Genomic DNA, 12,315 nt, shown 5'->3' with positions numbered 1-12,315 from the left:
ATTGGTGCTAAAAGCAAAAAAGTTAAATGCAATCACTTGGCAACCACCTTATCTTGGTGGGGCTGAGCCATAAAACATGATGGACGGAAAGTACAGTCTATAATAAACAACACAGTTAAAGTTTAGTGGCTGTACAGTACAGTTTCTGGTACAGCCAGTCAACTCAATTGTAATTAAATCCCTGCACACCTATTAAGAGAACACAGTTTGTGCCAAGTCTATCATATCTCCTACATGAGTTTTTGAGACCTAGACATCATCGGTGTAATTAAAAAAAAAACCATCTAAATCCTTATTATGTATATTTTTTGTTTGCTTGGTGTTACGTGTCTGCAGGCTGCATGTTTTCTTTTCCTCTCCTTTTGTTTGCCATTCCCTTAGGTACGCAGACTGCAGGCTGATGTCAATTTGGGGATCTCCAACTAATTAGATGAGGGAGACCCTGATTGGACAAACCAGGAGGGCACACCTTGATAAGGAGACTCACCTGTGGCTGGGCGTGGCTCTCTTCCCTCCTTCGAATTGTTTGGCACATGTGTAAAGTGCCTCGGCTGTATTTCTTTTGTTTGATAGTTGTGGTGGGAGTAAAGTGGACTAAGTTTGGGGACCCCATACACTTACTCACGTAGAGTCTTTTTGTTAGAAACACTAGGTAAGTAGGTTGGTGCCACCCATGTAATTTTGAGCTGGTTTTGAGTTGAGGTTTAGGGTCTTTCCCCCCTGTTTTTGTTTTTGTAGGATAATACCTCAGCTAAGTTTTGTTTTTGTCTTTTTGGTGTCCCTTTCTCCCCCACATTTGTTGTTTGAATTTGGGTTACTTATTTTGTGAGAGCACTGCTATTAAACTTTTTATAACACCTGTACCGGGTTTCCAGAGTTGTTGTGTTATCACCTCCTGCCCTCAAGGAGACGTAACACTTGGATAAACAAATAAATTACACCCAAAGCGTGGAGAACACCTAGGACCAGCAAGTATGGTTCCATGATCTCATGAAGAGCCTCAAATACACAATGAAAACACATACACAAAAAAAGGTGTTGAAAAAGCTCTCACTTTATTCCCAATTCATGCTTTCCACATCCACGTTTCCCCAAGAGTTGTATGAGTCAGCGTGGCATAAATTCAGTTATCTGCCCAAATTTAAAAGGGTCCACAATGACGCAGTTTGGAGACAAACTTAAGTAGGCAAGGATGAGATGGTTTGAACATGCGGAGAGGAGGAATGGTGGATGTAATGGGCAAAGGATAGTAAATATGGAGGTGCCAGCCAGGAGGAAACGGGACTTCCATGGGTCTAGTGAAGGAGGGCATGCAGAGGGTTGGTGTAACAGAGGAGGATGCTAATAATAGGGTGAGATGGAGGAAGATGATCTGCTGTGGCGACCCCTCAAGGGAGAAGCCAAAAGAAAGAGAACCATTAACACATTCTCAGGATTAATTATTATTTAAATTGTTTCTTTTTGCAAGCTTTTTTTAAAATTACATAATGTACAGTGGGGCAAAAAAGTATTTAGTCAGCCACCGATTGTGCAAGTTCCCCCACTTAAAATGATGACAGAGGTCAGTAATTTGCACCAGAGGTACACTTCAACTGTGAGAGACAGAATGTGAAAAAAAAATCCATGAATCCACATGGTAGGATTTGTAAAGAATTTATTCGTAAATCAGGGTGGAAAATAAGTATTTGGTCACCTCAAACAAGGAAAATCTCTGGCTCTCACAGACCTGTAACGTCTTCTGTAAGAAGCTTTTCTGTCCCCCACTCGTTACCTGTATGAATGGCACCTGTTTGAACTCATCATCTGTATAAAAGACACCTGTCCACAGCCTCAAACAGTCAGACTCCAAACTCCGCCATGGCCAAGACCAAAGAGCTTTCGAAGGACACCAGGAAAAGTATTGTAGACCTGCACCAGACTGGGAAGAGTGAATCTACAATAGACAAACAGCTTGGTGTGAAAAAATCAACTGTGGGAGCAATCATCAGAAAATGGAAGACATACAAGACCACTGATAATCTCCCTCGATCTGGGGCTCCACGCAAGATCTCATCCCGTGGGGTCAAAATGATCATGAGAACGGTGAGCAAAGATCCCAGAACCACACGGGGGGACCTGGTGAATGACCTGCAGAGAGCTGGGACCAAAGTAACAAAGGTCACCATCAGTAACACACTACAACGGCAGGGAATCAAATCCCGCAGTGCCAGACGTGTTCCGCTGCTGAAGCCAGTGCATGTCCAGGCCCGTCTGAAGTTTGCCAGAGAGCACATGGATGATACAGCAGAGGATTGGGAGAATGTCATGTGTCAGATGAAACCAAAGTAGAACTTTTTGGCATAAACTCAACTCGTCGTGTTTGGAGGGAGAAGAATACTGAGTTGCATCCCAAGAACACCATACCTACTGTGAAGCATGTAGGTATGGTGCTATGGGGCTGTTTTTCTGCCAAGGGGACAGGACGACTGATCCGTGTTAAGGACAGAATGAATGGGGCCATGTATCGTGAGATTTTGAGCCAAAACCTCCTTCCATCAGTGAGAACTTTGAAGATGAAACGAGGCTGGGTCTTCCAACATGACAATGATCCAAAACACACCGCCCGGGCAACAAAGGAGTGGCTCCGTAAGAAGCATTTGAAAGTCCTGGAGTGGCCTAGCCAGTCTCCAGACCTCAACCCCATAGAAAATCTGTGGCGGGAGTTGAAAGTCCGTGTTGCTCGGCGACAGCCCCAGAACATCACTGCTCTCGAGAAGATCTGCATGGAGGAATGGGCCAAAATACCAGCTACTGTGTGTGCAAACCTGGTAAAGACCTATAGTAAACGTTTGACCTCTGTTATTGCCAACAAAGGTTATGTTACAAAGTATTGAGTTGTATTTTTGTTATTGACCAAATACTTATTTTCCACCCTGATTTACGAATAAATTCTTTACAAATCCTACCATGTGGATTCATGGATTTTTTTTTCACATTCTGTCTCTCACAGTTGAAGTGTACCTCTGGTGCAAATTACTGACCTCTGTCATCATTTTAGGTGGGGGAACTTGCACAATCGGTGGCTGACTAAATACTTTTTTGCCCCACTGTATCTATAATCTGAATGTATTACTTATGTCTTAAAGAATGTTGCATTCTCAAAGTGGTCTATGGGTGAGGACAGTAACATAATACTGGATGGAGAGCCAATGTATGTAGGCCCTGGAAGGCATCCATTGCCTGCAGGACTTGAACCACAACCAGTGACATGGAAGGTGGAGGGAAGGGAAGAACCCAGAAATTGAGACTTAAAAGCAGCTTAGTAAACGTTAACCCCTTTATATACCCTTTAGATTATCTTAAAAGAATGTAACAAGGAAAAGAAAACCTCTACATCTCTAAATTAGCTGCAGCTTCTTGATTGTGTTTTTATGCTGTGATGTGAACATAAAGACAAGGTATAGAGAAACTGCTGAACTGCAGAGTGGTGCTGAGTGCAGTGCTGCAGGTCAGTACTTGCAGGGTTAAAGGATGGAAAGTAACGAACAACAAGAAGATCTCGGCTGATCATCTGTGCACTTTCTCCTTGGAAGTGGAGCGGAAGAGTTTACGGTTTGCAGCTGTGAAGGTGTGACTGTGACAGTTATATAATAATTTTCAAAACGGATGAATACACTGCAAGTCACCCCATCCTAACTTTGGTTATGTAACATGTCACTGAAGCCTGCACGGCTGAAAAGTTAGTCGTGATGAAAGGACTGGTGGCAGTCAAATACAGTTTCAGGGAGTTTTTGCAACATGGGTCACATAGATTTATTATTCATTAAACATAATGGATTTGTCTAAAAATTTGAGGCTTTGTCTACATAGGGTGTTTAAAAAAATCTGGATGTACTCTTATTTTCTGAATACCCATAAAGCCAAAATTGAGATAAAACACAAAGTAGAAACAAAAGTAGGAAAATCTTTGACAACCAAAAATACTAGAAAACAAATTAAGATAGAAAAAGATAATTTCTTTAACTTAAACAGGAACTAAAGGCCTTTTTTTTCCTGAAGCTAATGCATTTTGTTTATGATGCATTAAATACATATTTTATTAAAGCCATTCTGCATTGAAGCAACTTTAATATGTAAAATATTTTCTCTTTGGGTTTAGAAAAAACGGCTGTTGTGCTGTTAGGAATTTTCAGCTCAATGAATATCTGCACTGTGACTGTTGAGGGCATCTCATTCATTATTAAATCCCTGGAAGGTACAAAGAACAATGAGTGTTGACTTCCCCTGCAATCTATAACACACTGAATACTGAATAAATGTAGAAAAACATGCATACAGTAGCTGCCCAGGAGGCTGTACCAGAGTATGTGTAGCAGAGTCTCTTGTTGCTCTAATGCTGGATGATTTGAGCATTTGCTATGAGTTACATTTAACCATATGCACACAGACGGGTGTAGAATTTTTTTTTATTGCAGAAAAATTGGGTAATATTTTTTGGGTAAAGTGCTTTAATTTTTCAAAATAAAAGACAGCTTGTCATGTTTAAAACTAAAAAAAAAAAAAGTCACTATGTGGCATTGTTAGGGGCACATTTCTAAGCAACTTTATAAAACTTGATACAAAAGCAAAGAAAAGCAACACGTAACATCTGTCTTCAGAGGGTGGAAAGGGTTTGGTTATGTTTTCATTTAGACAAATCATCTGAACTGGTAAATTATTTAACATTATCGCGGGAGATTTCCTGTAAACAAACAAAGATTATGTTTACACAGACCGCCATCCTTTAATTGTAAAATAATATGCTGAATGTGTTTCCTCACTTATAAAATATTTACATATTTTTAAATATTTAAAATCCCACGTTGTTTACATTTATGTTTAACTGCTAAACAATTTTTTTTACGTCTTTCTAAGCGCGTTTCCATCCTATGGGTGTCATTTAGAATAAAAGCATTGTTGCTAACTTGCTCTTTCTTGATTTTTCATGTAGTTTTCTGTTTCCTTTCATGAAGGTATATTTTTCAACATAAATATATTCAACTACTACATTTTATTCGGCCAAAGTAACGCAAACCTAGACACTGGTGTGACCAAATATATATTCCCCAATTGGTTGTGATTGGTTGTTGAATGATGCCACTGGCAGTTACATGGTGAATTTGGTGTCAGAATGGTATATGGTGCTACACCCAGAGCCACTGAGTAAGTCACTTGTGTCAGCGAGCGTTCAGAATTGGGTTTGTCACGGCAGTATTTAACAGCAAACAACAAACTGTCAAATTTTGATAATTATAAATCTATAACTATATTGATTTATTATATTACCATACCAGATACAACTGTATATGTGATTACATCAATATGTATACATACAGTAAAATATGTGAGGATTTGTCTGGACACTTAACCAGAGCTCTTGAATAGAATGCATTGATTTGAACTATTATGAGGCTCCATGATCTGCCATTACTGCAACAAAAAATAGAAAAAGGTTCATTGGAGTGAATGGAGATGATGCGACTGTGTAGTCCATACAATGAAAAAATATATCTCTACTGCTGTACACAAAAAAATTGCGTTACATGTATTTTCAAAATAAATGTAAAGCTGGAAAGTATGTTTTGTTGTGTGGATTTATTGGTAATTGAAATGTGTTAGCTGAATTTTCAAGTGATGATGATTCATCTCAAAAATCACGAGACACTGCTCTCCCATATATAAGCTGCCTTTATAGGTTAAAGGTATCAGTACTGGTATCAACACTACTATCTGTATTTACTTGGTATTGGATCGACACCAATATCATGATTAAAAATTAAAATAATACACCAAAAGCATCAAGATCAAATTTAAGACACTGTCCAAGAGTAATAAATGAGAGCCATGTTAATTAAATCATGTTTTATTATAGTTAAAGAAAAAACATAATGTTAATGTATAGTAACACACAAAGCTGACTGTTCATCACTCGGTTCAAAAGAGATGCTGAACAATGTTAACAGGCATATTGCAGTTAATGAGAACATTCCAGTACAAAAAAAGGATGAAATGTGACACTCTGTAAAGTAAAACTACTAAACTAAAATATGATAAGCTAAAGATTATGTAAGAAAACTCTTTCAGAGAGGACTGAAGCAAAAGTGAGCACTGCATAAAGGCCTCAGCTAGCTGAGCCAAGTGCGTTTAGACGGGGCTGGAGCAAAGACTCCATAAGTGCATGAGGTGCAAACTGTGAGGCCATCAGTAAGTGAGGTGGACGCCTGATATTCTCAGCCATCGGTACTGAATTCAACATTTCTGTGTAGTAAAGTGGGAGGAGTTAATTGGGGTGTATCGCCAACATAATGTGACTCCATTAAAAAAATGGTTCTCCAGTGTATGAAAGCGTGTACGACAGTCCTCTAAGGTGCAGCACTGAGTAATGCCTTTCCACTACACGTAAGTGAGCTTGCATGCTCTGATTTAGACTATGGGAATACAGTTGTTCTATATGAAAACATATGACAAGCAACATGTACATAAGATAGTTTGATGCACACGAAGAAACTTTGCAAAAGAAATTCACAGCGCTTTGCAGTGAAGTCTGAATGGGCTGTCAGGGAGGCCTTAGTGGTTGAAGACACTGTCGCAGGTTTGATCCCCAAAATGTTCTTCAGCAAACCTGCTCAATCATTCTCAGTCATTTAAGCACCTACACGGTGGTTTAATCTCATGGATGGAGAAAATAAAGTAGTTAGCAGAGCAGAAAGTTTGGTTTAAACTTGAACTGTAGACACACAGGAGACACTGAGATCAATTATCTTTTAAACGTTCACTGAAAAAATAGGTTTTCGCTCAATAACACCTACTAGTGTCCAAATATATACAAGCTTTAATTTCACTGAAGTGACCATACTCCTTACAACCAAAGATTTATTTTGGAAAATGTGGATTTAAGTTGTTTTTTGTTTCAATAAAATATATCTTGGCAGGGATTTTATACAGTTAGTACACCCTACTTAAGTGTGTCTCACAGTGTATTTTGTCCCTTTTCATATTCAAACAAAGTTCCGCCTCATGAGCACAGAAAATACTGAGTTCAATATTAAGATACTCGATATTCAGAGGTGCAGAGAGATGCACGTGGTTTTTTCCCCCTGTCTTCTAACAGCAATAGTTGTGTAACGAATGCTTCTAAAACAACCATTAGCGTCATTTCTCTGTAACATCAGTAACAATGTTAGCGCTAAATGGTTTGTGCTTAATTAATGGAAGTTAAATACATGGCTGGAGTCTGAAGGATGCATCCTCTTCAGTGCCAGAAAGAGGCAAACGTCTAGAGTCCAACATCTCTTCAGGATGCAAATAGAGTTCCCTTGGTGTCCACAACTAATCTCGCACCACAGTAGGAGGGCTCTCCCTCACTTCAAGTGGGACTTCATCTAAATGCACAAAGTCCTCTGGGTTTCTAGATGGAACATCTGCGTTTATTGAGTCTTCTGTAGGTGTTGATGCTGTGCAACCCCGTGGACACTGAGCTGATGCCCGAGTGGCGCTGCAGACAGCATACACAGCTGTTAGAGTGAAGGGGATTGGAAAAAGCCTCTCCCTGCTCCATGTAGGTGTCTGAAGTGGAGAGGTCGCGGGGGATGATCATAGGTATGGAGTACTGCAGCTTCTCTCTACTTTTGTACCAAAGACAGGAGCACATGGACTGGAAATGAAGCACCTCAGCGTAAACGTTACGCAGACCCCGGCTTGCCGCTCCGCCTCCCCCGCTTCCTCCGATCGCACTCCCTCCGCCGACAAACCCAGAATGCGTGGAAGAAGGAGAGGCCGGATCTACGGAGCAGTTGATGTGTCCGCCTGCCTGACCGTTATGTGCCAGTAGAGCCCTCTGTTCAGCATCCCTCTTCTCGTCCTCGGCGTTCATGGTCATGAAGCGCAGCACTGCTAAGTTGAGGAACGCTCCAATCACGGCCAGACCTGTCAAGATGTAGATGAAGCTGAAGGCCACGTACTGCGGCTTCTTCTGCAGAGCGTGCTCATTCTGCAGCGCCACATAGTCCCCAAAGCCGATGGTAGTGAGCGTGATGAAGCAGTAGTAGAAGGCGTGAAAGAAACTCCACCCCTCAAAGTGGGAGAATGCCACTGCGCCCACACATAACGTGCTCATGCAGGATATGAAACCGATGGTCACCATGTTGACCATGGAGACCTCAGTGCGCCTCATTCCAAGGCACTTCTTCAGGCGGTGGAGCAGGTACCTGACAAAGGTGTTGATCCGCTCACCCACGCTCTGGAACATGACCAAGGTGAGAGGGATGCCCAGGAGGGCGTAAAGCATGCAGAACATCTTCCCTCCATCTGTGCTCGGGGCTGCATGGCCATAACCTGAGGGAAGAAGGGAGAAAGAAGCAGGGTTACTGGGGCAGAACTAATTAAATCTGCAGTGCAGAGGACAGGGGTCTGAGAAGAGAAGGCTGGAGGCAGGAAAGATATGAATGATTTGTATTCTCTGAGCAGCTCTTCTGATGAATTCAAAAACCCTTCATTTCACAGCGGCAGTATGCAATTGGAGATGAGAATGCACAGCGGTGTGGCGGGAAGAGCCGAGTATTGATGTCGTGTACAGGAGAGAGAGAGAGCTTGAATAATTCATTGACAATCGGTGTCCGCAGAGTGGCTTCAACTAATGAGTACATTTGCACCTAATTAGGACTCAACATTTTCCAGATCAAATAAACAGGACACCGTAGGGTAGTGTGAACATACCGGTCTTTTTGTTTGTTTCTATAACACCACTTTTTGCCCCACATGGTATAGAAACTCGTTAGCATTGTGGCCGTTAACAGTCAAAGCCCCCCAAAAAAGTATCTATGGCACAAAATATATCAAAAAGTGGGAGAAAATTTTCCTGTAATTTATCCCCCATAAAACAGAGAGCAGCTGATAAACCACTTACTGTAAAAACATACTGTCAGGGAGATGTGTACTCACTGAAATGACCTGCAAGCACACACTACCTCCTACTTTATGGCCTGACTCAGAGATTTTGTAAAGATACAGAGCATGGAGCTCCCAAATTTCAGGATGTATTTTCAGGTTAATTGTCAGCCTTTTGTGTCATAACATCATCTTCTCATTATTATTGCCCAGCAGGATATGACTCCCTCGCAAGCAACATCATTACAGCGTGAAATATGTTCCCAATACGAGGACCTGTTGCGCGCCGGGACGGAAAGATGACGTCCCCGATAACAACAGGCTGGGGAAGTGGAACGGGCTGACCAATAGTTGAATGTAATTACTCCTGGGTTGATTTAATTCTTCTGGCTCTGGTTCTTTTGCCGTGCTGATCCGTGCGTTTGAACCATCTGTCTGTCTGGTGCCAAATATGTTTAAAGCTTTCCCAGTTGTGCCGCCAAAATGAGAGTCATTACGACTGATGGATCTCTCAGTAGAAGGAAAAACCTGACCTGTTCTCCGAGTGCGAGGACATCTTGCTTCTTTGTGGCTTTGCCTATTTTTAATCTCATCCCCACAAAGACATTTATCACATTTTCCAAAGACAGAGAAATTACCTCTGACTGCAGTCTTTTCTAAGTAAGAGACTGAGTCTCGGGACAAATGATGACCTTAGGTTGAGCTTAATATCTGCACGGGAGTGCTTTTAAACTTGAATAAAATTAGCATTCCTGGTGCAGCACACGTACTATTATTCCATCACTTATTGGTTGGGATGGTTAAATAATTTACTTTTAGGTCTTTCAACAGTTTATCCATTAGGCCTGCAATAATTTTTCCAGCTGTTCTCCGTGACTGTTATTTGCTTTCAGCCATTACTTCTAGCAAACTGCTTAAACAGTTTAATAATTTGAATTAACGATTTTAAACATTTAATCAGCACTTTTAGCTGTTTATCCATGTTATCTGGCCAGCTATTTATTCAGTACATTTAGCTCTCTATTTCAGCCGTCTATAATGTTAATCTTTTAAAAACTAAGTTTGTAATGTTACCTATTAGAACCATTTTTCTCTTGCTTTCTGTAAGCGATTACAGAGCTAACTAAGCAAACTGGTTGCAGTTTTATTAACCATTTAAAGGACACAACGTAAGTTGTTAACTCTCTGTTCCAGTCACGCTCCATTCCTTTGAGGATATTTAAATCTTTCTTTTCACTAACATGTTTCAACCTTACTGCTATACCTCGTCCTGCATGCTGTATTCAGTTCTTACAATATACTGTTCAAAAGTCTTGAGTCAGCTTTAATTTCTTTACACTTTGCTTCCATGAAGCCAGGCTTTCCTGTCAAGTCTTTCAAAGTTTTTCTTTGCACACTGGCTCCTTTTTTTTCTTTTTTTACATTTTCAGCCCAATCTTTGTACCTGTAAAAACACAATTTGTTCCCATTGCTTTAGCTGAATCTATGAAAAATGACAACAATAACCCAGCTGATTCCCCGGCTCTTTGGGAATCCCCTTGGGTGATTCCCAAAGAGCTGGGGAGCTTCTAGCTAAACTTGGCACACTTGCTGTGCAATGTGTCCTTAGAAATCAGAGGAAACTGGAAAAGTGACGTGGCAGTGAAAGTGGGAGGCCCAAAAAACTATTGACAACAGATGAACAGTATCTAAAAATTAGGACCTTATGAATAAATAGGAAAAAGTCCAGCAGAGACCCGACAAAATACAAGAGAACTGGACTGAAAATCTGTGGCAACATTTCTTATGTAGTGATGAAACGAAATGTGAAAGTTCTAGTTAACAATGAAGGAGGATACGACAGTGAGGGTCTACAGCCATCTTTAAAATACGGTGGAAGTTTGTCTTGGATTTTTGGCTGCATTTCAGCTGGTGGTGTTGGACATATGTGAAAATTTCTGAAATTATGAACACGGAAAAGTACTGTCAGATTTTGATCCACCATGCAGCACTGTGTGGAAAACATCTGATTGGTAATGGCTTCATTTGTCAAATGGTAATGAACCCAAACACACTGCCAGTGCCGTGAAAGGATCCCTGGACAAAAAACACACACAACGTAACACTATCAGTCATGGATTGGCCTCCCCAAAGCACAGACCTCAACATTATTGAAGTAGTATGGGATAATTTTGACAAAGGGGCGACCGTGGCTCAGGGGGTTGGGAAGCGTATCTGTAACCGGAAGGTCGCCGGTTCGATCCCCGGGCTCATCTTCCTATCAAAATGTAATGAAATGAGACGTTTGTACAGTTTTGTAATCAGTCATGTGCATTTGTCATTATTATAATAACTGACTACTGACTTGCTTTTTCTCCAACAAATGCTGCTAATCAGAAATGCATATGGTCAGTCCATCCCTCCGAACTTCCATCTCAGTGTTACTTTTTATGCATATATATTAAAGTCATAACCTTCTAAGGAAATTTTTCATTATTACTTTCATTTCAGAAGGTGCAGCTCAAACTTACTTCTGCATTTGAAATTATTTATTACTGTCCCCTCAGGCCCCGCACACTGCTAGTAGAGAAGAAAAGAAGAAGAAGTCATTGAAAGTTAACATAATTAGTCACAGTGCAAGAAAAGATGTTGGGGTGAAATCCCTGAGTGTGTTTCTTTCTCTAAAGTGTTAGCGACACACAGGGTTTTGTGGCTCTCCCCATAAAAATAAAAAATAATTCCTGATTTAAATGTGGCCACTAGCCTCTTTGAGGTGCTGCAGCATAGCACATGTGCATATGTGATTTCAACAAACTAACCAACCATCAGTCTTCAGTGGAAAAGTCTGGAATGTCCAAGCCTGGCGAAGGCGCCATCAGGTCACAGCTTTGACCAGGAGCGTGTTTGTTGTTTTTACATTGATAGGATTGTGCAGGGTAAAATGCATCCCTGTAGGTGAGACTGTGAATGTGCGTTTTGTATCATCCATATGCCGTGAATGACCTTAGCTGTGCCTTGTGCCATCGTGTCACTATGTGGTCACTCACAGCACACTGAAAAAGTCAGGAGTGTTGTCATAGTGTGGAAGGAACTTTAATATTTTATCTTGTCTGTGATGTTATGTTGTGGGTTTCGTTAATATTGATTTTGATTATTTATATTTTGTATACACGCATCCACACATGTGCAGTAAAACCTAAGCGCAGTTGTCTTTTTCTGACAATGTTGTATTTTATTCTGTTCTGTTTATTCTTATTATCTTATCCTATTCCAGTGTTTTTCTTAATTTTTGCTACTGTGTCTTTGCACTGTCCACTTTCTGCTGCGACACAACAAATTTCCCACATGTGGAACGAATAAAGGTTATCTTATTCTTTTATTTGCATGCTTTTATTAAAAGAAATTGTACTACTTCCAACCTGCATCTCCATA

At 40.7% G+C, this 12,315-nt stretch overlaps 1 protein-coding gene across 1 annotated transcript in view; it reads right to left on the bottom strand.

Annotated features, from left to right (window-relative positions):
- Window positions 1-5,871: 5,871 nt before the first annotated feature.
- Window positions 5,872-12,315, bottom strand: part of kcnk3a (potassium channel, subfamily K, member 3a) — a 48,853-nt gene continuing 42,409 nt past the window's right edge. The window contains exon 2 of the mRNA XM_085432104.1: window positions 5,872-8,352. Within this exon, the coding sequence (XP_085288230.1) occupies window positions 7,427-8,352 (926 nt within the window). The 3' untranslated portion in view covers window positions 5,872-7,426. The remainder of the gene's footprint in view (window positions 8,353-12,315) is intronic.

The sequence above is a fragment of the Copadichromis virginalis genome, linkage group LG15 (assembly GCF_057382275.1).
Source record: "Copadichromis virginalis isolate Kocher_CV1m ecotype Utaka linkage group LG15, C_Virginalis_male_GT1.1, whole genome shotgun sequence".
Classification (NCBI taxonomy): Eukaryota; Metazoa; Chordata; class Actinopteri; order Cichliformes; family Cichlidae; genus Copadichromis; species Copadichromis virginalis.
Note: the sequence above shows the minus strand (reverse complement) of the source record. Positions and strands in the feature narration are given on the sequence as shown.